This window comes from Chiloscyllium plagiosum, chromosome 25, assembly GCF_004010195.1.
Source record: "Chiloscyllium plagiosum isolate BGI_BamShark_2017 chromosome 25, ASM401019v2, whole genome shotgun sequence".
In the NCBI taxonomy this organism is placed as follows: Eukaryota; Metazoa; Chordata; class Chondrichthyes; order Orectolobiformes; family Hemiscylliidae; genus Chiloscyllium; species Chiloscyllium plagiosum.
The window spans coordinates 25,053,370-25,080,217 of NC_057734.1; the positions used below are offsets into that span (position 1 = coordinate 25,053,370).

Genomic DNA, 26,848 nt, shown 5'->3' on the forward strand with positions numbered 1-26,848 from the left:
ATTTCTGCACACTGAAGGGATGGTTGGGACGGAGAGGTGGGGAGAAAGAAACAAAGGAGAAGAGAAAACAGATTAATACTAAATATTAAAAAGTGATTCATTCACTTCATGTGGTTTCACACTCCTAGTTGAATATTAGCTACAAAAATAAAGAATTTGAAAAACATACAAAAGACACCATTAACCAAGAAGAAGCTAAGTAGTGGTCGGCTGAAAGCAGAGAGAAATAGGAAGGTGAGGAGGAGAAAGAGACCGAGAAAAGAAACAAAGATTGTGGAGCAAATATTTTCATGATATTCAGAATGATGAAATTAAACCATTGAACAAAGGCACTACAGCCTGAAACAGTAAATGATGCAGCAAAATTGAACAAGAAGTGCTACACAGCAACTATAACAATAAACACTGACGCAAGTATGAAACCAAAAGTTAACAGGAAATAAATGTTTTGGAGACATTAAGTATTTTATCTTTTTGAAAACACTGACACTTGCCGCACATACTCCACAAAGTTCCCTTTATTAACCTATCCAAACAGCTATTTTTCAGTAGGAGGTTCAGCAGTAAATGTTGCCAGGCTATGAGGACATCATACGCAAACTAAATACCTGCAGATGAATTTTTTAACAATGGTTATCATAATCATTACGAGTGGGAATCCTGGCTGATTTTTCTTCCCCAGGCTAGGAAAGTGCTGAAATACCACCCTAAATACTCAATGGCTGAGGGGGGGAACCTGATAGAGATTTATAAAATCATGAAGTGCATGGAAAGGGTGAATAGCTAAGGTCTTTTCCCCAGGGTAGCACAGTCCAAAACTAGAGGGCACAGGTTTCAGATGAGAGGGGAAAGATTTAAAATGGACCTAACAGGCGACTTTTTCACGCAGTGTGGTGTGTGTATGGAATGAATTGGCAAAGGAAGTAGTGGAGGCTAATACAAGAACAACATTTAAAAGCCATCTGGAAGGATTTAGAAGGATATAGGCTAAATCCTGGCAAATGGGACAAGATCAGTTTAGGATATCTGGTTGGAATGGACAAGTGGCACCAAAGGGTCTGTTCCCATGCTGTAGAACTCTATGACTCTAAGAGTTGAAACTTAACAAGTGTGTACGGATTGCAAATATATAGTTTTCCCTTAGTTGTAAGTAAAGGAGCCAACCAGTGTTGAACTAATTCATTTATTATAATTTTTACAGCTACATTGAGTGCATATTAAAAAAGGAAAAGATGGCTGTATTCCCAAAGTCATGAAGGCTCCTTTAATATCCTGATGAGCAGAAGATCAGTAGAAGTTGTAGGAACAAGCTGAAGATTCAAATGACAGCAATATTTGCGTATCCTTCCTAAAATACTTATTTCCAATTTCTATTAGAATCCAGATAGACAATCTCAATCACAGAAATGTAACCTGCAGCTTCAGCACTGAGAAACTTACAGCAGCACTTCAAGTTTCTGCCCATTCTGCTGGCTAGGAGACAGGTTTATGCCTGGGGAAATCCAAGTGCTCTCATCAGTTAATTGGAGAACATCTCAGGTACACTTGTTGTGTCCAGCATTGGTTCTTGGAGGGAGGGATCTCCTAGCTGATCTGTAGTGTGTAATTGTTAAAGCTAAATAGATGGCACAAGCTTTTGCTACTTTGCTAGCAACTGCTGAACTGTCTACAAGTTGTTTTTGATAAAATCTTTAAAGGACATTCTCAAAAAAGCTCTTCATACTAAAACATCATTTTGTTTCATATCATCGAGTTCCGCTCATGCCTAAAGAATAGAAAGAAGGTACTAAATAATGCATTCACATTTCTTTTTTGCAGAGGAGGGCTATGTGGGTGAGAGTGACATTATGGCAGGATGTGACTGAGGTCTGCGTAGGTCTAAGACTAATTAATTGAATCTGTGTAGGTGGATAATTGATTGGATTGGTTCAGTGAGTGACAACGCAGGATGGGTAGCTGACTGCAGGTCACCAAGTAGATTGATAGGAGACTGGATAAATGACTTTACAAGCTAGGGAATATAAGGTAGAAGACTGGATGGCTGACACAAAGGGCAACTGTAGGCTTTACATTTCCATTTGACCAAAGACCGATTCATTATAAAGAAAATAACTGCACTAGAAATTAAATGTTGCCAGACCTGTTAGCAACGGTAGAACTGATGTGAATAATTCTGCAATTGTAAACACACTGGGTTAGAAACATATATTCTACAAGCAGTTACTTATATATCATATAAAAATGCAGTGTTTTCACACATCTTCAATACAAAACTACAAAATATCTTTGTTTTTTTTGTAAATAATATCCCCTTTTCAAACACTATTTCCTGTTCTAATATTACCAAGAGGCAGGCTGCCAAAGCCTTTGATGTCTGAATGGAACGAGATATTAATTGCGGCCTAGCATTATTCCTTTTGATCTTTCCTTTCTTCAACTAGGAGCTGAATTGTATCATGCTCATGATAGCACAGCACAAAAGCTAAACTACATGATGAATTAAACTAAGATCATCTAACTTGAGCTCTAGTGAAGACCATAAGATAGAGGAGCAGAATTAGGCCATTCAGTTCATTGAGTCTGCTCTGCTATTCGATCATGGCTGATATGTTTTTCAACCCCATTCTCCTGCCTCTCCCTGCAAACGTTTGTCTACTTACTAATAAAGGATCTATGTAACTCTGTCTTGAAGACGCTCAATGACTTGGCAATGTGTTCTGCAGATTCACTGCCCTCTGGCTGAAGAAATTCCTCCTCATCTCAGTTCTAAAGAGTTGTCCCTTCACTCTAATGCTGTGCCTTCTGGTGACAGCCTTTCCTACTAGTGGAAACACTTTCTCCACATCTACTCTACCCAAGTCTCTCAGTCTTGCCTTCATTGCTCAGTCATTTGAGTATAGGAGTTGGTAAGTCATCTTGAGGTTGTACAGATTGTTGGTGAGCCTCCTTCTGGAGTGCTGTGTCCAGTCTGGTTGCCCAGTTATAGGAAGGCTATTACTAAGCTAGAGAGATTTACCAGGATGTTGCCAGGTATGGAAAGTTTGACTTCTACAAAAATGCTTGATACACTGGGACTTTTTTCACTGGAGCGTTGGAGATTGAGAGGTGACTTAATAAAGTTTATAAAATAATGAGAGGTATAGAGTTAAAGGCAGTCTTTTCCCAAGGATGAGGGATTTCAAGATTAGGGGCACATTTTGTAAGGTGAGAGGAGAGAGACTAAAAAAGATATGAAGGGCAATTTTTGTTTTACACAGAGGATGGTTCGTATGTGGAATGAACTTCCTGAGGAAATGGTGGATGTGGGTGCAATTACAACTTGTAAAAGACATTTGGATAGGTACATGAATAGGAAAGGTTTGGGGGGATATGAGTTAGGAATAGGCAGGTGGGACTAGTTCAGTTTGGAATTATGTTCAGTATGGACTGGTTGGACTGAAGGGTCTGTTTCTGTGCTGTACAACTCCATTCTCTAAGTTTTAATGAGATCCATCCCCCACTTCAGCATTCTTAACAATATTGAGTATGGACTCCAAGTCCTCAACTGCTCTTTATACGACAAGGCCTTCATCCCCAGGATCATTCTTATAAACATATTTAAAGGGTGGTTATGGTTTAGAAATAAATATTTCAAATAGACAGGAAAATTAGGAGGAGTAAGCTTGATAGTAAAAAATGACATAAGAGTGAGAAAGGATATTGATTCAGATGATCAGGAAATAGATTCAGAACGAGACGAGGTGAAGAGTAAAGAGGGCCAGAAAGTACTGGTTAGCATAGTTTATGGTCCCATACAAGTAGTTCAGTCATTGAATAGAGTATTAAACAACATAATTGGAGCTTGTAACAAGAGCAACGTAATATGTGGGGGACTTCCATCTTTATATAGGCTGGACCATTCAAATTGACAAATTAACTGGAAGATAAATTTGTGGAACGCTTTCATGAGTTTCCAGGAGCAATACATTATGGAACTGACTGGGTTAAAAGTAATTTTTGATGTAGTATTGTGCAATGAGGCAGACTTGGAGTCATAGAAATGTACAGCACGGATACAGACTCTTCGGTCCATCTCATCCATGCCAACACATATCCCGACTTAATCTAGTCCCATTTACCAGTACTTGGCCCATATCCCTCTAAACTCCTCATATTCATCTACCCATCCAGATGCTTTTTAAATGTTGTAATTTTACAGCCTCCACCTCTTCCTCTGGCAGCTCATTTCATACAAGTACAATCGTTTGCATGGAAAATTTGCCCATTTGATCTCTTTTAAATCTTTCGCCTCTTACCCTAAACCTATACCCTCTAGTTCTGGACTCTCCCACCCCAGGGAAGAGACCTTGTCTATTTACCCTATCCATGCCCTTCATGATTTTATAAACCTTATAAAGGTCAGCCCTTAGCCTCAGACGGTCCAGGGAAAACTGCCCCTGCCTATTCAGCCTCTCCTTATAGCTCAAACCTCCAACCCTGGCAATATTCTTATAAATCGTTTCTGAACCCTTTCAAGTTTCACAACATCCTTCTGATAGGATGGAGACCATAACAGCACGTAATATTCAGTGACCTAACCAACGTCCTGTACAGCTGCAACATGCCCTCCCAACTCCTATACTCAATGCTCTGACCAATAAAGCAAAACAAATACCTTCTTCACTATCCTACCTGCGACTCCACTTTCAAAGAGGTATGAATCTGCATACCAAGATCTCTTCTTTCAGCAACACTCCCTTGGACCTTACAATTAAGTGTATAAGTCCTGCCCTGATTTGCCTTTCAAAATGTAGCATCTCATATTTATCTAAATTAAACTCCATCTGCCACTCCTTGGCCTATTGGCCCATCAGATCAAGATACTACTGAAATCTGAGGTAACCTTCTTCACTGTCCACTCCACCTTCAATGTGACGTCATCTGCAAACTTGCTAACTATACCTACTATGTTCATATCCAAATCACTTATATAAATGATGAAAAGCAGTGGACCCAGCACCGATCCCCGTGGCACACCACTGGTCACTGGCCTCCAATCTGAAAAGCAACTTCCACCACCACCCTCTGTCTTCTGCATTTGAGCCATTTCTGTATCCAAATGGCTAACCTTGCTAACCAATCTACCATGAGGAACCTTGTCAAACACCTTACTGAAGTCCATTTGGATTATGTCCACCGCTCTGCCCTCATCAATCCTCTTTGTTACTACTTTAATTTGTAATTTGGTAAATGACAAACTTGGAAAACATGATCATAATACAAATATATTTTCTGTTAAATTTGCAAGTGATGTATTCCAATTTCCAACAAGAATCTTAAAGTCAATTACATAGATATGGGGTGAAGACTGGCAAAGCTTGTTTGGGTAAATGGAATGGATGCAAAATAAAGCAATGTAAAACATTGAAAAAAAAAACACGATTCAAATGCTCAACACATTCTATTGAAAAAACAAATCAGCAAGTAAGATCCATCCAGAATATGAGAGTAAAAGGTCAGGGACATAAAAAGAAACTGCAAGAGATGTTATAAGGACTTTATAAGGACATTTTAAAAACAGCTAAAAGGAAACACTGGTCCCTCAAAAGTAGAAAAATAAGGAAATATTATGGAAAATTAGGAAAACCTATTCAACAAATATTTTGTCTGTCTTTGCAGTAAAATAAAATTACAAACTAGAAATACAGAATAACCAACAGGTTAAAAAGAGGAAAGAAATTAACCTGAGTAGCTAAAAATTATATTGTAGAAACCGAATTGACTGATCAACCACATCTCCAGGATCAGATCTCTGAGCCTCTATCCATTTAGAAAATAATCTACGCCACTATTCTTCTGACCAATGTGCATAACCACACAATGTCATACATTGCATTTTATCTATCTGCTACTTCTTTGCCCACTGTCCTAGCCTGTTCAAGTACTTCTGCAGCCTCACTGTCTCAACACTACCTGTCCCACCAGCTATCTTTGTGTCCAAAGTTAAAAATCACACAACACCAGGCTATAGTCCAACAGGTTTAATTGGAAGCACCAGCTTTTGGAGCACTGCTCCTTCATCAGGTGGTTGAAGGAGTGGCACTACGAAAGCTAGTGCTTCCAATTAAACCTGTTGGACTATAACCTGACGTTGTGAGATTTTTAACTTTGTATACCCCAGTCCAACACAGGCATCTCCAAATCATATCTTTGTGTCATCTGCAAACTTAGTAACAATACCCTTGATTCCTTCATTCAGATAATTAATGCATAACGTGATTGGTTGTGATCCCAACACAGACTCCTGTGGAGCTCCACTACCTACCATCTACGATCCCGAAAGACTCCTTTATCTCCACACTCTGGCTTCTAACAGTCAGCCAATCTTCTACCCACGCTAGTACCCTGTCATTAACACATGGACTCTAATCTTATTTAACAGCCTCCTTGCGGCACTTTGCCAAAGGCCTTCTGAAAATCCAAATAAAACACATACACTGGCTCTTCTTTGTCTAAATTGCTTGTTACCTCCTCAAAGAATTGCAACAGATTTGTCAGGGATAACTCCTCCTTGACGAAGTCCTGCTGACTCAGCTGGATTTTATCATGCCATCTCATCTTTAATAATTGACACTAAAATCTTACCAACAACCAATGTCAGGCTGACTTCATTCTCCCTCCCCTCTTAAATAGGGGCTAAACCTTAAATCTGAACAATGCACTTGGAGAATGTTGGCACAAATGGACAGTCAAGATTGCTTTATGAGAGGAAAACTCTTTGACAAATTTACTTCTGCTTTCTGAGGACTAACTGGTAGGATAGATAAAGGGGAACTAGGTATAATGGCATTCATTAAAATGTTATACAAAATTAATGCACAAGAAATCAGCTCATATACTTGAGGTTATATAGCAGTATGGGTAGAAAATTGGTTAAAAGAAAGGAAGTAGAGAATAGGGACAAAGGGGCATTTTGAAATTGGAAATCTGTAACTAGTAGAGTGCCACAAGGGTGCCCCAAGTATTTACAAACTTTGTTCATGACTTAGGTGAATAGACAGAATAATTTACTAAAGTTTGCTTGCAATACAAGTTAAGAGGTCTGCTAGCTCTGAACACAAAGAGGCTACTCTGAGAAACAGGCAAATTAAGTGAACTTGCTCAGATGTGGCAGATAGATTATGAAGATTATGAGGTTACTACGTTGCAGCAAAGTAGAAAAGTACACTTTTTAAAAGGCTTGGAACATGTAAAAGTTCATGTTCAAAGAGATGTGGGCATATTCACACATGGAGCATAAAGTTTGTATCTGCAAGTACAACAGGAAGACAAAAAGCATGTTGGCCTTTATTATGTTGGGGTATGAGGATTGTGTGATGTAGAAGAATAAGGAAGTCTTACTCCAAGTGACTGGGGCTTTGATGAAATCACATCTGGAGAAACTGTAGTTTTGCTCTTCTGTTTGGGCCTGTTTCTATGCTGTATGATTCTATATGCAAGGAAGGCTATATTTGTATTAAAGTTGGTATAGTGAACATTCATCAGATTGGTTCCTGTGGTGAGAGGCTTGTTCTATGGTAAGGTGACTATGCCAGGACTTTTAGTTCCTGGAGTTAAGAAGAATGAGAAGTGATCTCATTGAAACATTTGAGATTACAATGTGGTTTGATAGCATATCCTTATCTACTCAACTTCCTAGAACAGGAGCACAGCTTCAAGATAAGGAGCTGATCATTTTGGACTGAGATGAGGAGAAAATTCTTCACTCATGAAGTTGTGAACCTCTGGAATTCTCTACTTGAAAGTGTTGGGAATGTCCCATTATTGAATAGTTTAAGACTGTGATGGCAGAATCAAAGCATGTGGGGGGACAGGCAAGAAAATGGAGTTAAGACTGACAAACCACCATAATTATACTAAATACTGTAGCAGGTTCAAGAACATATATATGGTCTACACTTGCTTCTATTTCATATATTATGTCCTAATAAATATCAATTTAATTGTTCAGTGCTCTGAGAGTGAAGTCATTACAGTTTAAACAAAATGGTGAATGTTTCTTTACTTCACTTTAATTATATTATTGGCATTTACAGCAATCAAAGTTTTATTTTCTGCACTGTCATCTTAACTGAAGCAATTCCTGGATTTGCTTAGAATACGTATCATGTTAATGATAAATTGTACTTGAGAACTATTCTTTATAACTAGATTTAACCTGAATGTTATTTCCATGAATTTTAAACAGAATCTATATATATCTCATGTAAATACAGTATGGAAGAGCTGTTCTGACACATTAATTCAATAAGATATACCTACCTGTAGATCTGTAATAGACACTCTATGAGATTCCACTGTTGGGCGACGAGGCAACCGAGGAGAAGAATGTGGCGATGTAATTGGAGAATATGGCAAAGAAGGATATATATAACGTCCATTAATGGCTGAACTGCTGGCAGATGACTGAGTTAAATTGGACTTTTCTTGAAGAGATAGCTTCCGATTGGACATACTTAGTTTTATTCTAGGTTGTCGAATATCTTCAGATTGAGCTCTTTCTAATCTTCCCAAAGCCTTATCGCATGATGATCTGTCCAATTCATTATTCTCTTGCATAGGTTCATCTTCAGGTATTCCTTCCCCATTTTGTCCTAGGTCGCTGCCTGTGGTACTCTGGTCATATTCAGTCACGATGATGAAAGACTCCATGCCTAAGTCAATAGTTAGGGATGACAGACTACAACTAATATCTGACTGCTCCTTGTTGTTAGCACATGGCTCATTTCTGCTTGCAGGCCTTTTGGCAGCAGATCTGCTTGTGACACATGATGACATGGTGCTTCACCTTGCTTTATCCACATGGATAGGTCACGTGACCTTGAGGTTCCTATAGAAAAAAAATGTAACATACAAACTGGTTAAAATAAACATCTTAATTACATGAATGCACAGATGAATTTCCAATGAGTACATAAAACCATGAGTAAAGACTTAAACATCCAGCTACTACAAATTCAGGTGATCAACAAAATAGATTTGGAATCTGCAGTGTTAAGTATTTACCATCTATACTATATGCCATAAATCCTTTGCAAGCCTTTCTTGAGCAACCTTCATAGAAATATAAAAGAAAAATGAGTAGGCCATCCAGCCCTTCAAACCCACTCCGCCATTCAATTTGATCAGCTAACTCAGTACCCTGTTCCCACTTTCTCCTATCCCTTTGATCCCTTCTGCCCTAGAATTACATCCAACTCCTTTTAGAAAACATTCAATGCTTTGGCTCAAAAGCTATCTGTGATAGACTTGCCAATGCAAAACCTGTACAGTACCAGGATGTAAAATGTAGAAACACAGCATCAGTGCTAAAATGGTAATTTTAAAATCTTTAATCCATTCTCTCCGGCACATTAACTACTATTAAGTTAACCATTAATTTTTGAAAATTGCAATACGAATATATTAAAGGAAGTCTTTAGAAAATAATTGATGTACACATTTTTAGAAATGCAGAAGCTCTTAATTTAAAATTAAAGATCTTGAAATAAATTATTGATATATCTTGTGATATAGTTTATTCTTTCTAGTCTGGCAACAATTTCCATAACTTTATGTTTCAAAATTCTCAATCATGAACCATGGCCATATATCATGAACCAGGGAATATATCACCATAGTGTGGAGTGGGAAAGTGGAGGAGTAGCAGCGATGCTCAAAAAGATCAAATCGTTTAGCATTGATGCTTTGGCCTTTCTGTTAATCTCCGGAAAAGTGTAGACTATCTGTTTTGGCTCCTACAATCAAGTACCCTGATAACTCAATGCCTGTTTTCACGTATTAAGCATGATTATGGGTAAGGTACCAGGGGATACCTGGCATTCTTATCCCAGTACAACAGCTTACACTTACATAGGACTGCTGATGAATTAAAACAATTCAAGGTGTTTCACAGCAGCATTACCAAACAAAACCTGACACCAAGCTGCATAAGGCATTGATAAAATTACCAAAAGCTTAGTAAAAGACGTTTGGTCGAAGATGCTTCTTTCATGGGCTGTCTTAAAGGAACAAAGGCAAGTAGCAATGCAAAGGAGTTTAAGAAAGGAGTTCTAAAGCTTAGGGCCTCAAAAACTTAAGGCACTTGCCATTAGTGGAGTAATTTAAAAAAGGGATGCACAGAACATTTTAGAAGTGCAGATCTCAGGGGTTTTAGGAGGTTACAGTGATATGCAAATACCAGGTCATATAGCAGTTTGAAACCTAGGATGAGGATTCTGAAATTGAATTTTACATAACCAAGAACCAAAGTAGATCAGCAAGAAGGGAAATGATGAATGATGTGAGATAAGACTTAGAGCAAGATAGTTGAGTTAGGAAAATGGGAAGCTTGTGAAAAGTGCATTAGAACAATCAAGTCTCATAGTAATATAATACTATAGCAGCCAACATCTTCAGTACAATAAAATAAACAAATTGCATGCCTTAAAAACATAACTGCTCTCTCAGCAACATTCTCTCTTCTTTTGCATATGGTATCAAGCGCTTATTGGGATAAGTTGTATGGTTCACAAAGTGAATGCTAGAAGTCATCAACCACAAGAAATTTACAATCATCAATTTGAATACAACTTGGAAGTCAATTGGCAAAGTAGCCATAAACATATTTGAATAATTTGCATGCTAAAACTAGATTCCTGGACATTAACTGAAGAAAAAAAAACTATATGACTGCAGACATTTGCCAAAAAGAAACCAATTACAGCCAGGTGAACAGGAGCTTTAGCTTGGGGACACGAGTGATCCTTTATACAGGTTTGTGTCTCTGTAAGGTTGTCATTGGGTTAAAACAGTACAATCTATCTTTCGGAAATTTGATTACGCATGAAAAAAATTGTGTTGGAGCTTTTGCGCCCTTTTTCAGCAATACTCAAGTTTTGTACCATAAAATTACTGTTCATGATTTCTGTGGTGAGACCATTTCAGATAGCTCTTGTACAGCATGACATTGTTTGTGTTTTTTCTTTTATGGAGTAAACTATTTTTTGTTTTTTTTTCTAAAAGTACACACACAGTTTCTTGGGAATATGTTCAGTGACTGGCCTCTATGGTAAACAAATAGAAAAATAAACTTATAGTCTATCAAGTCAGGTCTCATTCTGGGAAAATATATTCTAATGAACTTGTTCAGATACATTGTGACCCACCTGTTGAGCAGGTGGGACTTGAACTTGGATAGAGATAATGACACTGTACTCTCGGGTTGGACTTGTCTGTATTACGATCAGCTGGGATCATTTAACACTGATCATTTGCTTAAAATAGACCACAATGAGTTATTGTGTCATCTTATCAAACCCAAATGCATTACTTGAGTAAAAATTATTGATGTTTAATCTGCAAGCTCCACAAAGACATTTTCAAAATGGAGTTTGAAGGGATGGAAAATTCAGGAGACAAATAAAAAGAATATTTTTAAGTACCTTAGATTGACTTACCAAATGACTTTAAAAGTAGAATGATTAGGAACATTTGGGGGATTACTTAACTGTGGTAGTGAACAGGCATTATCAGATATAGAGGAAAAACAGTACACTGTATATAGAATTATATTACGACCTTATAAAATTGAAGTCTAGATGTGCCATCTGGCCCTTCTAATCTTTTTTGCCTTTCTGGAAAATAAGTCATGATTGTCCACATTACCTCCACCTTCCTGTGCTAGACCATATCCCTCATTTATAATAGTTTCTCCTTACTTCTTTCATCTTGGGAAAAAGCTTTCTTCCAGAAAGAAATTATTGCTGATTTTTTCAATCCATGAATGTATTAAAGTTTTGAAGTTCACATTGTCACAAGACAAAGGAGAGCCAATGGACATGATTCACTTGGATTTCCAGTGGGCCCTTGACAAGGGACAGCAAAAAAGGTAGATAAATAAGATAACAGCCCATGGCTTTAGGGGCATGGAGAAAGGATTGGCTGACTGGCAGAATAGAAAGATTGGAGATAAAGGAGTTTTTTTTCAGGATGGCAGCCAGTGAACTACTGGAGCTCCACAGGGGAAGGGTTGGGATCACAATTATTCACATCATACAGTCATGATCTGAATGAAGAAACTGATGTATTTTTGCCAAGCCTGAGATGACACAATGACAGATGGACAGACAGGGAAGTTGCAGGAGGACCTGGACAGGCTAGAAGAGTGGGTAAAAAATGGCAGATGGAATACAGTGTGGGAATGTGAGAGGCTATGCACTTTGGTTGGAAGAAGAGGTGTAGACTATTTTCTAATTGGGGAAAGACTTCAGAAATCTGAAGCACAAAGGGACTGGAGACTCCTAGTTCAGGATTCTTTTAAGGTTAACATGTACATTCAGCTAGGAAGGCAAATGCAATGTTGGCATTCATTGAGGGAGCTAGAATGCAGGAGCAGCTGAGGCTGCATAAGGTTCTGGTCAGAGCCCAATTGCAATATAATGAGTAGTATTTGGTCATGTCGAAGGAAAAATGTGCTGGCATTGGAGGGGTCCAGAGGAGGTATACAAGAATAAAAGGCTTATCATTGAAGGAATGTTGGTCATATGAGGAGTGGTGAAGAAATCTGAGTTTGTATTCAATTGAATTTAGAATGACCTAGAGTGGTCACGGACAAGGTAATTTCACTAGTCGAAGACTAGGTCCTAAGGGCGTGGCCTCAGTGAAGGGACGGCCATTTAGAACTGAGATGAGGAGGAATTTCTTCAGCCAGGTGGTGGTGAACCTGTGGGACTCATTACTCAGAAGGCTAACTTGGTCAAGTCATTAAGTGCCTTTAAGTCATAGAGTTAGATAGGTTCTTGATTAGTACATGGATAAGGGCTCCGAGGAGAAGGCTGCATTCTGTCCTATTATGATGCATTTATGCGAGATAAGATTTATCTGGATGGAATGTAAAACAATACTTTTCACTGTATCTCAGTTTGTGTGACAATAATAAATCTAAATCAAATCAAGAGACTGATGAATGGGGTTGAGAAACATATCAACTACGAGTGAATAGTAGAGCAGATGTGATGGGCTAAAAGGCCTAATTCTACTCCTATATTTAAGGTCTTATAGCAGATTCTTGGTTCATGGTATGTTACTGCTTCACTCTGGCAACCTTGAAAATTTTATGTCATTGGTGATTTGCCATTGCTTTCCAGGTGCCAAGTCCATCTGAACTGGAGCAAATTACTGCAGATGCTGGAATCTATACTGAAAACAAAAAATGCTGGGAATCACAGTGGGTCAGGCAGCATGTAGAGAAAGCAAGCCAACATTTTGAGTCTACATGATGCTTCATCAGAGCTCTGATGAAGAGTCATTTGTACTTAAAGTGTTAGTTTGCTCCCTCTCCACAGATGCTGCTTGACCCGCTGTGATTCCCAGCATTTTTTGTTTTCATTATTTGAGCTGGAATGTGAATCTGGCTCACTGTTGGTGTTATTCTAAATCACATGCTAACTATGCAGGCAACTAAGCTAACTGTTCCCTTAATTCATGTACAGACATGTGTTCGGATTATCAACATTCTCAACCTTTACCATGTTTCCTACCAGAGTGGATACTTCATACTTCACCAAATTATATTCCCTTTTCCATATTCTTATCTACTCATTTAACTTGTTTATAATCCTTTGTAAGCCTCTTTGCATCCTATTCACACGTTACATTCCATCCAACTTTGTGCCAATAGAAGAGTTGGATCCACTACACTTGGTCCCCTCATTCAAATCATTTTAAATCGCCAAGTCCAAACGCTGATCTTTCAGTCATCTTTCAAGTTACAGATTTTTAAATTAACAATATAATCTATTCCGACTGTTGCTTTCTGTTAACTAATGCTTAATTCATATAAATTGATTCAAATGAATGCACAAAGTAGGAACTGGGGTTGACCATATGGACCACTGAGCCTGCTCCATCATTTTACCTGACTGAACTGCTTGTATTTCAAATTCCATATTTCATCTACTTCTGATAACCTTGGATTTTCTTGCCTTACAAGAAAATATCTATCTCTGCCTCAATAACATTGCTCCCACTGCCTTGTGACTCGTGCTTGAACACTAAGATCCCTCTGCACCTCAAAATTCTGCAGTTGTTCTCCAACTAAGTAATTTAGTTATTCCTGCCAAAGCAAATAACTTCACATTTTCCCATATTATACTTTATCTGCCAGACTTCTGCCCATTCAATCAATATATCTAAAGACATCTGAAGTATCCTTATCCTTCTTCCCAACATATGTTCTTACCTCTGTGGGTATTATCTTTGAATTTAGCTACCATGTCTTCCCTTTTCTTAGTTGAATTATTGATGTAAATTGTAAGTAGATTGAAGCCCCTGCAGAGGTTCCTTCAGGCCTCCATTTATCATGCTCTGCCAATCAATCAAAGACTTATTTATTTATTATTTATGTTTTCTGTCAGCCTGCGAAAAATGTGACAATGCTAATGAATTACCCCCAGCATTTATTTTCATCAATAACCTGTGATGTGGCACATAATAACATAAGAAATAGGAATAGTGGGCCATCTGGCCTGTCAAGCCTGCTTCACCATTCAATAACATCATGGCTTATCTTTTCGTGGACTCATCTCCATTTACCCATCCGCTCACCATAACCCTTAATTCCTTTACTGTTCAAAAATATGTCTTTGCCTTAAAAATATTCAATGAATTAGCCTCAACTGCTTCACTGGCCAGGGAATTTCACAAATTCACAACCCTTTGGATGAAGACGCTTCTCCTCAACTCAGTCCTAAATTCCAATGAGTACTTTCCCAGTCTACTCAATCTCTCCTCATAAGCCAACCCTCTCAATTTTGGAATCAACCTCCTCTGCACCCCCTCCAGTGCCAGTACATCCTTTCTCAAGGAGGCCAAAACTGTACACAGTACTGCAGATGTGGTCTCACTAGCTATACAACTGCAGCATAAACTCATTTTTAAACTCCATCCCTCTATCAATGAAGGACAACATTCTATTTGCCTTCTTAATTAATTGCTGCATCTGCAAACTAACATTTTATAATTCATGCACAAGGACTGACATCAGTGGTGGGCAAGTTATTGGAGGGGATTTTGAGGGACAAAATTTACATGTATTTGGAAAGTCAAGGACTGATTAGGGATAGTCAACATGGCTTTGTGCATGGGATATCATGTCTCACTAACTTGATTGAGTTTTAAAGAAGTAACAAAGAGGATTGATGAGTGCAAAGCGGTGGACGGTAACTAAATGGATTTCAGTAAGGCGTTTGAATGGTTAACAAGGTTAGATCTTATGGAATATGGAGTGAACTAGCCATTTGGATAAAGACATTGGCTTGAAGAAAGGAGACAGCGGGTGGTAGTGGAAGGTTGCTTTTTAGATTGGAGGCCTGTGACTAGCGGTGTGCCGCAATGTACGGTGCTGGGTCCACTACTTTTTGTCCTTTATATAAATGATTTGGGTGTGGATATAGAAGGTATGGTTAGGAAGTTTGCAGATGACACCAAAATTGGTGGTGTAGTGGACAGCAAAGTAGGCTACTTCAAGGTGCAACAGGACCTTGATCAGATGGGCCGATGGACCAAGGAGTGGCAGATGGAGTTTAATTTAGATAAATATGAAATGCTAGATTTTGGTAGAGTAAATCAGGGCAGGACTTCGACACTTAATAGTAAGGTCCTGGGGAGTGTTGCTGAAGAAAGAAACCTTGGAGTGCAGATTCATAGTTCCTTGAAAATGGATTCACAGGTAGATAGAGTAGTGAAGGCGGCGTTTGGTACACTTGCTTTTATTGGTCAGTGCATTGAGTATAGAGGAACCTCAATTATCTGAATATCGGACTATCTGAAGGAAATCTCGAGGTTCTGATAGAAACATTACATCAAAGATGTGTTTCCAACACTGATTGCGCACCGCGTGCAGCTGCCTTGTCTCCTGAATAGGGAGTGAACTTAGCAGAAAACTCCAAGCTCAAGAGGAAAGGTATTGAATCAATTAACCGAATAATCAATTATCCGAACGAAATTGTGCCTGCCCACCTTGTTCGGATAATTGACATTCCTCCTTATACGAGTTGGGAGGTCATGTTACGACTGTACGTGACCTTGGTTAGGCCACTTTTGAAATACTGCATTCAATTCTGGTCTCCCTGCTGTAGGAAGGAAGGATGTTGTTAAACTTGAAAGGCTTCAGAAAAGATTTACAATGATGTTGTCAGGGTTAGAGGGTTAGAGCTATAAGGACAGGCTGAACAGGCTGGGGATATTTTCCCCAGAGCACTGAAACCTTACATCATGATGATGCTGCTCCTTCAACAAGGTTATGTTGTCCTTGATTCTTCTTTTTAGAGAGATCATAAAAGACACAGACTCCGAAAAGTCTAAGTTGAAGGACTTTAGGGCCAGTTTGATTATAGCTAACAGATACTGCCTCAGGCAAAAGGCTTTACAGTTTTCAAAAAAAAAATGAAAGGGGAGTGACCAGTTCTCCAAGCTCAGCTTTTCTTTGGTTGGGTTCCGATTTGGCACAGTAGTGTTTTGATGCTGCTGGACCCAAAAAAGCAGGTGCATGCTGGTACTCTCTTGCTGACATCTCTCCTATAAGACCAGTGTTTGTGCCAAGGGGTGCTTATGGTGTTTGTTTCAAGTATTTGGAACAGCATCATTAAGTTGGGATGATCTGTTGGGTTTTTGGATAGGTTAAGTTATTCAGTATTCTGTTCTCTTTTGTGTTTCACTCAGTAATCTTGTAAATAAATTGTTTTGTTTAAAACCACATGGTTTGACCAACTTCACCCCTCTTGAAATATCCGCGTTACATCTGCTTGAAACAACTAGCAAAGGTAGGGTCTGGGCTACTTTCTTCAAATGTTTTGAGGGGGTCTGGCTTAGTCCATAACAATATAAACTTATGGGGGGTATGGATAGGGTCTTTTCCCTAGGATAGGAGAGTCCAAAACTAGACTAGAAGGCATGGGTTTAAGGTCAGAGGGGAAAGATTTAAAAGGGACATAAGCAGCAATATTTTCACGCAGACGGTGGTGCTTAAAGGGAATGAACTGTCACAGGAAATTGTGGAGACTAGTACAATTACAACATTTAAAAGTTATCTGAATGGGGATATGAATAAAGGAGGGTTTAGAGGAATATGGGCCAGATGCTAACAAATGGGGCTGAATTAATTTAGAATATCTGGTTGGCATGGAGAAGATGGACCAAGGAGTCTGCTTCTGCGCTGTACATCTCTATGACTTCATGACACTGAGGTCCATCTGCACAGCAGCAAGCTGCACTTCTCACCTTTTAAGTAATAGTCCATTTTGCCGTTATTTCTACCAAAATGGATGACCTCAAATTCACCAACATCATACAATCTGTTCTGATATATGTGATAGTTCTGTTCCTGTGTGATCCAGTGTTATGAGAAAATTGTGTAATAGCAGCACATTTAAACCATTGGGACCAGAATCGCATTATAGCCAATACAGGTAAGGAAAATTTGTGTCTTACATATAATGGTCTAAATTCTTCAATTGCATTATAGCCAATTCACATTGAAGAAACACACATTATAGCATAACCGACTTACTCCATCTGCCAGATCCTTGTCAACTCATCTATTTATATCCCTCTGCAGACTTTCAGTGTGCTATGCAAACTATGCTCTACCACTCATCTTGTGTCATCTGCGATTTTTGACACACTACACTTGGTGCCCAACTCTAAGTCATCTACGTAAATTGTAAACAACTACGGTTTCAACACTGATCCTGGAGGTACACCATTAGCCACTGATGGCCAACCGGATAAACACCCATTTATCCCCAGTCTTTGCTTTCTGTTCATTAACCTACCTTCCATCCATGCTAATACATTAGCCGTAACATTGTGCACCTTTATCTTATAACAGTCTTTTGAGCACCACCTTGTCGAATGGCTTCTGGATATTCAGATACAGCACATCCACCGGTTCCCTGTTGTCCACTATATTCCTAATGCCCTCTAAGAATTCCAGTAAATTAAACATGACTGTATTTCATGAACCCACGCTGTGTTTGCCCAATGGGACAATTTCTATCCTGATGACTTGCTATTTCTTCCTTGATTATAAATTCGAGCATTTCCCCCACTGTCAATGTAAAGCTAACAGGCTTATAGTTACCTGCCTTTTGTCTGCCTTCTTTTTTTAAACAGTGGCATCACATTTGCTGTTTTCCAATCTGCCTGTACCACCCCAGAGTCCAGCGAATTTTGGTAAATTGTGAGAGTATTTGCTATTTCCACCACTATCTCTTTTAGTACACTGGGATGTATTCCATCAGGACCAGGAGACTTGTCTACCTTTATCCCCATTAGCTTGCCCAACTCTACCTCTTTAGTGATAAAGTTAAAAATCACATAACACCAGGTGATTTGATGAAGGAGCATCGCTCCGAAAGCTAGCGTGCTTCCAATTAAACCTGTTGGACTATAACCTGGTGTTGTGTGATTTTTTAACTTTATACACCCCAGTCCAACACCGGCATCTCCGAATCTTTAGTGATAATAATCGTTTCTAGGTCCTCACCTGCCTTGCCTCCTTGTCATCAATTATTAGCATGTTAATTAATGTCTTAATTTACCATTTACTCATTTCCTATGTTTAAACCAGTCTTCTTATCCTCTAAAGGGCCAATGTTTACCTTAGCCACTTTTTTCCATTTTATATATTTGCAGAAATTTTTTCTGTTTTTATATTCTGAGTTAGTTTACTCTCATAATCCATCTTACCTTTTTCTTTAGCTTTTTTTTGTGACTCTGTGTTGATCTTGAAAGGTTTCCCAATCCCCTAGTTTCCCACTAATGTTCGCCACTTTGAATGCATTACCTTATCAAATGTCTTGAAATAACACGCTCTCCGTTATCATGCTACTCCTTTAAAGACTCTCAAATTAAATAAACATGATTTAAGCTGGTGGCTGGCATGCTGTCTTAGTGATTAGCCTCACTACAGCCTCACAGACCCAGGCTTGATTCCAGCCTTGGGTGACTAGCTGTGTGGAGTTTGCATGTTCTCCCCATGCCTGTGTGGGTTTCCATCAGGTGCTCCAGTTTCCTCTCAGTCCGAACATGTGCAGGTTAGGTAGATCGGCCATGGTAAATTTCCCATAGAATCTAACGATGTGCAGACTAGGTGGATTAGCAATGGTAACGCGAAGTTACGGGGATAGGGTGAGGGGTCCGACTCTGGGTGGGATACTCTTTGGAGGGTTGGTGCAGGCCTGATGGGCCAGATGGTCTTTTTCTACACTGAAAGCATGTTGGCTCTTCCCAATTACATTAAGTGAGTTTTTGTAAGTGTCCAGCTATAACCTCTAACGGTCTATTCCAATACCTTCCCCCATAGAGTCAAAAATGTCTACCGTTTTAGGGAATGTTGGAAAATTACCTTGAACTCATCTACTACCTCATTATCCTAAGGTCTTAAGAGCGGCTAAAGTCCATCTGCCACGGATACTTATCCACCTGCAACCTCATCAGTGTTGTTTCCCTGGTGATAACTTAATTGAGTTACTTTCCCCTTCCACCTTCTAATTTAAAGTCTATGCTGGGAATTTTTTTGGATATTCTGTATTTCCTTCCAGTCTCACATGCCCTATTATTGTAGCACTTTATAAAATGCTTTTTGAAATTCTCAACACACTGCTGTCACTAACTGCTTTTTATTCAACAACCACTACCTCAAAAACACCAACACATTTGCCAAACTTGATTTCCAATTCATAAATCTGTGTTGACTCTGGTCTTTGTTTTGTAAATGTCTAGTTATAATGTCTCTGATAACAGATTCTTACAATTTCCCTCTTTCTGTCAGGCTAAGCTGCAAATGGTTCCTAGTTTATTCTTTTCCTCCTTTCTTAAAAAGTGGGGACTGCATAGGCTACCTTCAAATCCACAGGACCCATTCCAAAATCTAGGAAATTTTACGAGGATCAAAATCAATATATTTAGAATTTCTGTGGCTGCCTCTTTAAATTTGAGAACACAAGCTTTCAGGCCAGTGGTTTGGTCAAATGCATGCATATATCAGACAAAAAAAAATCTTACTTTTTAAAAATTATTTGAACCTTATTCAAAGAACGCCAGAGGAACTCAACTATTTAGTTTGCTTAGCATTTGAACTAGGTTAAAGCGGCTGCTATTTTAACTGATGTCAACAACTAGCGTTTATTTCTTTTATGAATGATCATCGGTGCATACACTGGTAGTACGGTATCTACAGGATTGTTTAGCATTAATTTCATCTTCTAAAAGCAACAGAAGTCAGTATGTTACAGAAAACAAGCAAACTGCCCACCTAGGTACATTGTGTAAATCTCCACTTCTTTCTTAGTTTAAATAGAGTAACCAGCTTTTAAGTTGAACAAAACAAAATTACGATTCTAATGTTCTGAAATGCCTTCCCATTACAGTTCTCCATGAAGGAGATGTCAGGTACAAACTATAGCCCTCCTAAAAAGCATTCAGATTATACACAACCATAATCTGTTGTTGCCTCCCCTTTAAAAAAATTAAACTAGCATTGGGATTAATGCAATACAGACAAGGTATCAACCAAGAACAGTCTTGCTTTTACCTATTTCATATTAATAAAGGTAAAAGTTATCATTTCAAATATGCAACCCGTGCACCAATTAATTAAAATAGCAATTTCGTAATATTTGTGAAACAAAATGACTTAATTGTTAATAGCCTACTCATACAACAGTTTGCAGTGATTAGTATGCCTGGAAACAAAAATCCCTTTGCTCTCATATAGCTCCTGGTCTCTCATCGTTAAGAGAATATTCCAATTGGTCTTTCTTGGATCCAAAATGAATAACTTCACATTTTCACACCCTGATTTTATCTACCATGATTTTATCTACCTCATCTGTCTAAGTCTCTCTAATTTACTGCTTCAATCTACATGATTTAATGTATACCTGCATATTTCTATTTCTTCATCCAAGTCATTCATATTATTTGGTGAAAAGCAGAAATCCCAGCAGAGATTCCAGAAGAACAGGAGTCACCGTATTCTGCCAATGAAAGGCTACTTCTCTTTATACTTGCTTTCAGTTGCTGCTTCTAAAACAATTACTAACCCACCATCACAGTTACCACCAATAACTTGAACTCTAATTTTTGTTAACTTCTGCATCATTTTATCAAGTACCACATGCTTATATTTACTCTCCCCTGTGTACCATGCTAGTGGTCCAAACAAATTGAACCAGACAGACACAATTTACCCATCACAAATCAACACTGACTGTCTTCAATCAGCTCATTTCTTCTTAGAAATGTTTATTTCTTGAAAAATGCCTTTCTTTTAGACTATCAAATAACCTGAGACTTAACATTATTTCTGGTAACCCCCAAAATGCCAGGCCTTCGATTTCCCCATGTAGGAAGAAGAAAACTGGCACTATATTCTAACCATATCAAAAAGTTATGGTGTGGTTAAGTATGGTGTCATCATAACATGCTACTTATTTCACTGACAAACTCAAAAGATACTGGTCATGGACCTTAAATGATTAATAAACTACAACTCCCAGGTTATCCTGTTTTGCAGTCTTAAACTAGTAAGCCCGAATGATATACTTGCTTGTAATTACTATGTAGCAAATTTACATTACTGCATTCAATCTGTTATCTATTTCTCCATAGTAAGACATGCCCTCCAGTCCAGGCACCATCCCGGTAAATCCTTCTGCACCTTCTCTAAAGCTTCCACATCTTTTCTATAATGAGGCGACCAGAACTGAACACAATATTCCAAGTGTGGTCTAAGCAGGGATCTACAGAACTGCAGCATAACCTCACAGCTCTTAAACTCAACTCCCTTGCCAATAAAGCCAACACACCATACATCTTCTTAACAACCTTGGATGGCAACTTTGAGGGATCTGTGGACATGGACCCCAAGATCCCTTTGTTCCTCCACATTGCCAAGAATCCTGCCTTCAACCCTGTATTCTGCAGTCAAATTCAACCTTCCAAAGTGTTTTCCAGGTTGAACTCCGTCTTCCACATATCAGCCCAGTTCTGCATCCTGTCAATGTCCCGTTGCAAACTACAACAGCCCTCCACACTATCCACAATTCCACCAACCTTCATGTCATCGGCAAACTTACTAATCCACCACTAATCCTCATCCAAGCAATTTATAAAAATCACAAACAGAAGTCCCAGAACCGATCCTTGCGGAACCCCACTGGTCACCAAGCTCCAGGCTAAATACTTTCCATCTACCACCACCCTCTGTCTTCTATGGGTCAGCCAATTTTGCATCCAGACAGCTAGATTTTCCTGTATCCCATGCCTCATTACTTTCTGAATGAGCCTACCATGGGAAACCTTATCAAATGCTTTGCTAAAATCCATGTACACTACATCCACTGCTCTAACTTCATCAACATGTTTTGTCACATCCTCAAGGAATTCAATAAAGGTTTGTGAGGTATGACTTGCCCCTCACAAAGCCTTGTTGACTATCTCTAATCAAACTATGTATTTCCAAGTAATCTTAAATCCTGTCTCCAATACTTTGCCCATTACTGACATAAGACTGACTGGTCTGTATTACTCCAGGATTATCCCTATTTCCTTTTTTGAACAAGAGAATAACATTGTCCACCCTCCAATCATCTGGCATTACTCCACTGGACAGTGAGGACACAAAGAATCATCACCAAAAGTGTAGCAATCTCTTCCCTTGCTTCCTGTAGTAACCTAGGGTATATCCCATTTGGCCCAGGATATTATCTATCCTTATGTTCTCCAAAAGTTTCAGCACATCCTCCTTCCTAACATTAGCCTGTTCTAGCATATTAAGTTGTTTTATGTTATCCTCAGAATCGTCAACATTCTACTTAATTCCATCACTGCTATTAGCATTCTTGTTTAATAATACTTCAATTTAATTTCATGGATTTTCGAATGAACTCCATACTGGGTGAAGAATGTTAGACAACATCATGCATACAATATTTCTATCTTCAGTCAACCATGAGCATTTGAAAAGTGAGCAGCTCTCCTTCTGAGATGAACTTATGCACACTAGTAAAAAAAGCTTTCTCGGAATAAAGTTCAAATGAAAATGGTAAAGCTGTACTTTGTTAATAAAAGCAGAGTTTTACAATGTAAAAGGTAGAACATGACATATGCGCAGGGGAAAACAAGGATATTTGCTTATAAAAGGAAAAAGGACACAAAACCATCAAAATAGCAAGATAGAATTCATAATTGTACATACAATTGCACCACTCGGTGAGCCCAACTTATAAAAATACATTCTGTCCATCATGTAAATGAGTAAGGCAGGATATGATTTTCAGTGCCAGTATGATGCTAGGTACTTTGCAAACATTGGTGGATTATATTAAACTACATATCTCCTTACTGTTCACATTCAGCAAGTTACTGGTTATTTGCATCAAGCAGCCTGCACTTGCAAAACGCACAACTGATTGTCCAACATTTGATAGGATTCTGCTACTGAACAATATTTACTGAATAATCATAAGTGTGCTAAAAATTATGACAACAATCAATTTAGGATCATCAGCTAATCTCTCAGTCTGTTGCACTTGCCTGTACAAGCTGCATACAGGTAGTTTATTCTATAATGTGATGGTTGCGTTCTTGCGATCACACTTTTGAAACAACGTTTAAAAGGTTTGGTGATGTAATCACGTTATTGCCAACACACACTTTAAAAGTTTGCGCTTTAGAAACAGTGTCCTCAATTCATCAAGCGCATTACAGTCAACAAACGCTTTAAAAGTTTGCCCTTTAGAAATAATGTCTTCAATAGCATTATATTGAATTTGTGTTAACGAAATGAGTGTTATAGCTGAATGACCTGTATATTAATACACAGGATCCTGTTTTTGCAGACAGAAAAGACACGTGCATACACTGTCTATTTCAACATCACAAAATAAGAGACAACCATTCATTTCTTGGTTCACTTCTCAGGACAATGCCCTGACTAAATTCAATCTGCCTGTCAATCATTTGCAGATTCGTCACGGCAACACCTCTTCCAATCAGAGCCCACTTGCCAACAGCACTCGCGTCTCATGCAACATAAATGTTGGTTATCCCCTCGAATTGATATTTTTCTATATTGTCCTATGAGTGAAAAATAGAAAGCTTTGAATAGTGTTTTTTTTTGGCAACACTTTACTTCTTTATACCGAACGACTAGTAGCATATATTGGTGTCTCACAGCTGTCAGAATTAGGAACTTTGATCCTTTTGTTATGGTCCAGGCCAGACTCCCTCAAAACATTTCAAGAAAGTAGCCTGGACCCTAACTTTGCTCATTGTTTTAAGCAAGTGTAAAGTGGGTATTCCAGGAGGGTTGCAGCTGACCCAACCACTTAGTTTCAAACAAAACAGAATTTATTTGCAAGATTACCGAATGAAACACAAAAGAATACAGAATACCGAATAACGTAACCTGTCCGACACCCAACAGACTATCCCAACTTAATGATGCTGTTTCACATGCCTGCAACAATGCGCATAAACACTCCTTGGCAAAAAAAGAGAGAGAGAGAGATGGCAGAGGGATTAAGCATAGAACACCTTCTTCCATGTAGTTGTTTTCTGGAACCACAGCCTCAAACTTACTGCCTGCTTTCATTGAACAGCCAGACCGTTAAAAAAAGCAAACCAAAGAAAAGCTGAACTAGGAGAACTGGACACTCTCCTTTCATTGCATAAGTGTATTTTAAAAAAATTTCCGAGGCAGTATCTGTTAGCTATAATCAAATTGGCCCTAAAACTCTTAAAACCTAGACTTTTCTGAATTGCTGCTTTTACGACCTCTCCTTGTTAAAGGAGCAGCATCGTCACACTTTTCATTTACATTTATGCCAAACTTTTGGCATAATGTATAGGCTACAATTTCAAATATGCAGACAACTCAGAGCTTGAAAATGTAAAAAGAAAGAACACTGACAGTCTACTCATATGGCTCCTGTAATTTAACAGAAATTTGAAACGATGCATTTTGGTGGGAAAAGTGAGGCAAAGCACCATAAACTACACTTTAAAAAATGCTTTTATAGGATATGCATTTTGTCTGCTAAGCATATATTTATTTCCCATCCCGAACTGTCCTCAAGGTGGCGGTGGTGAATCAACTTCATGAACCACTGTAATTAATGTGCTGCAGGTACAACCACAATACTGTTGGGATCAAAGCTCCAGGATTTTAAAGCAGTAACAGTGAAAGAAATTACAGTACAGGTGAAAACCAGGATGGTGTGCAGTGTGCAGGAAAATCTGCAGGTGGTGGTATTTTCATACATCTGCTGCCCTTATTTTTCTTGGTGGTAGAGGTCTTGAGTTTGGAAAGTACTATTGAAGGGATCTTGCTGCAGTACATCTCATGTATAGTACACACTGCTTTCACAATATATCAATAGTGATTGTTTAAAAAGGTGGATGAGGTACCAATCAAGTGGGTTGTTTTGTCCTCGATAGTGCTTAGCACCTTGAACATTGTTATTATTGGAGCTGCATTCATTCAGTTAAATGGGAAGATTTCCTTCACAGTACTGACTTGTGCCTCATAATTAGTGAACAGTCTTTTGGATGTCAAGGAATGAGTCATTCATCTCAGAAATCCCAATCTCTGATCTACTTTTGTAGCCATAATATGTATATGATTGACCAGAAACTTAATTGGATCAAACTGTGATCCTCAAATGTTGAAATTAGGGGATTCAACAATAATAATGCCAATGATTGGATCAAACTGTGATCCTCAAATGTTGAAATTAGGGGATTCAACAATAATAATGCCAATGACTTGCTCATGTTGAAAATGATCATATTCTATTACTCTATTACATGTGTAACGTGCAAGGGCTACACACAATTTCGCACCCCATGCCTAGATGTTGTCTTGCATGTGGACACAGATGGCTTCAGCATCTCTGGAGTTGCCAAGTGTGCTGACCATTGTTTGCATATGCCCACTTCTAAGTTTATAATGCAGGAAAGGTCATTGGTGGAGCAAGTGAAGATGTTAAGCTTATGACACGATATTGAAGTACTCTTGCAGTTATGAGATGATTGGCCAACCATCTTTCTTTGTGCTAAGAATGACTCCAACTAATGGAGCAGTTTTTCACATTTTTCACTGACCAGTTTTAGCTTGGAACCTTGATCGACTATCAAATTCTGCTTGGATGTCAAAGGCAGACACTCTCAACTCAACTTCAATCTTAAAATAGTGCCATTTAAAAGGGGTCACAGGAACACATATACTTTGGGCCATACATACATAAATCTGTGAAGATGGCAGTGAAATAACTTCAGGAATGTCAATATCCTGTCACTAAGTTATCCTTTATTTACACGTGCATCGTTAATGACACTGACCCAGCTAGCTCAGAGCTGTCTAATAGAGTGAACAGAACCTCGGACAATTGGTCAGTCAGGACCTCCTGTTTGGACCAGGTTAATGGCCCCAGTCAGGGAACTCATATTCTAGGAGATGCACCTGACTGACCTCATTCCAGTCACTACATCCTTTCCCCTCTAAGTTTCTGGAATCCAGGCCCGTTCTCTTTCCAGTAGCTACTCCTGCAGCAGTTTTGCACCAGGTCTGGTTCTTCCGATTCTGCCTTGGATATTGGTGCTGTGTACTGGACTGTAGTCTGCCTCTTGTGCCCGGAGCATCTTGGCTGAAACTCATCACAGATAATTTGATTTATTGTTACATGTACCGAGTACAGCGAAAAACTTTGTTTACGGGCAATACAAGCAGATCATAGTAAGCAAGGATGTATAGATCAAAAAG

The 26,848-nt window shown here is 38.7% G+C and overlaps 1 protein-coding gene across 7 annotated transcripts in view; it reads right to left on the minus strand.

The window, feature by feature from the left end:
* The window catches only part of LOC122562668 (calcium/calmodulin-dependent protein kinase kinase 2-like), a 98,747-nt gene that overhangs the window by 59,560 nt on the left and 12,339 nt on the right, over positions 1 to 26,848 (minus strand). For 6 of the 7 annotated variants that reach the window (XM_043715706.1, XM_043715710.1, XM_043715708.1 and 3 more), the window contains exon 2: positions 8,302 to 8,869. In XM_043715706.1, coding sequence (XP_043571641.1) covers positions 8,302 to 8,817 — 516 coding nt within the window. In that variant the 5' untranslated portion in view covers positions 8,818 to 8,869. Of the gene's footprint in view, positions 1 to 8,301; positions 8,870 to 10,463; positions 10,488 to 26,848 lie in introns of those variants that run through there. The other variant, XM_043715707.1, reaches the window with a different exon arrangement.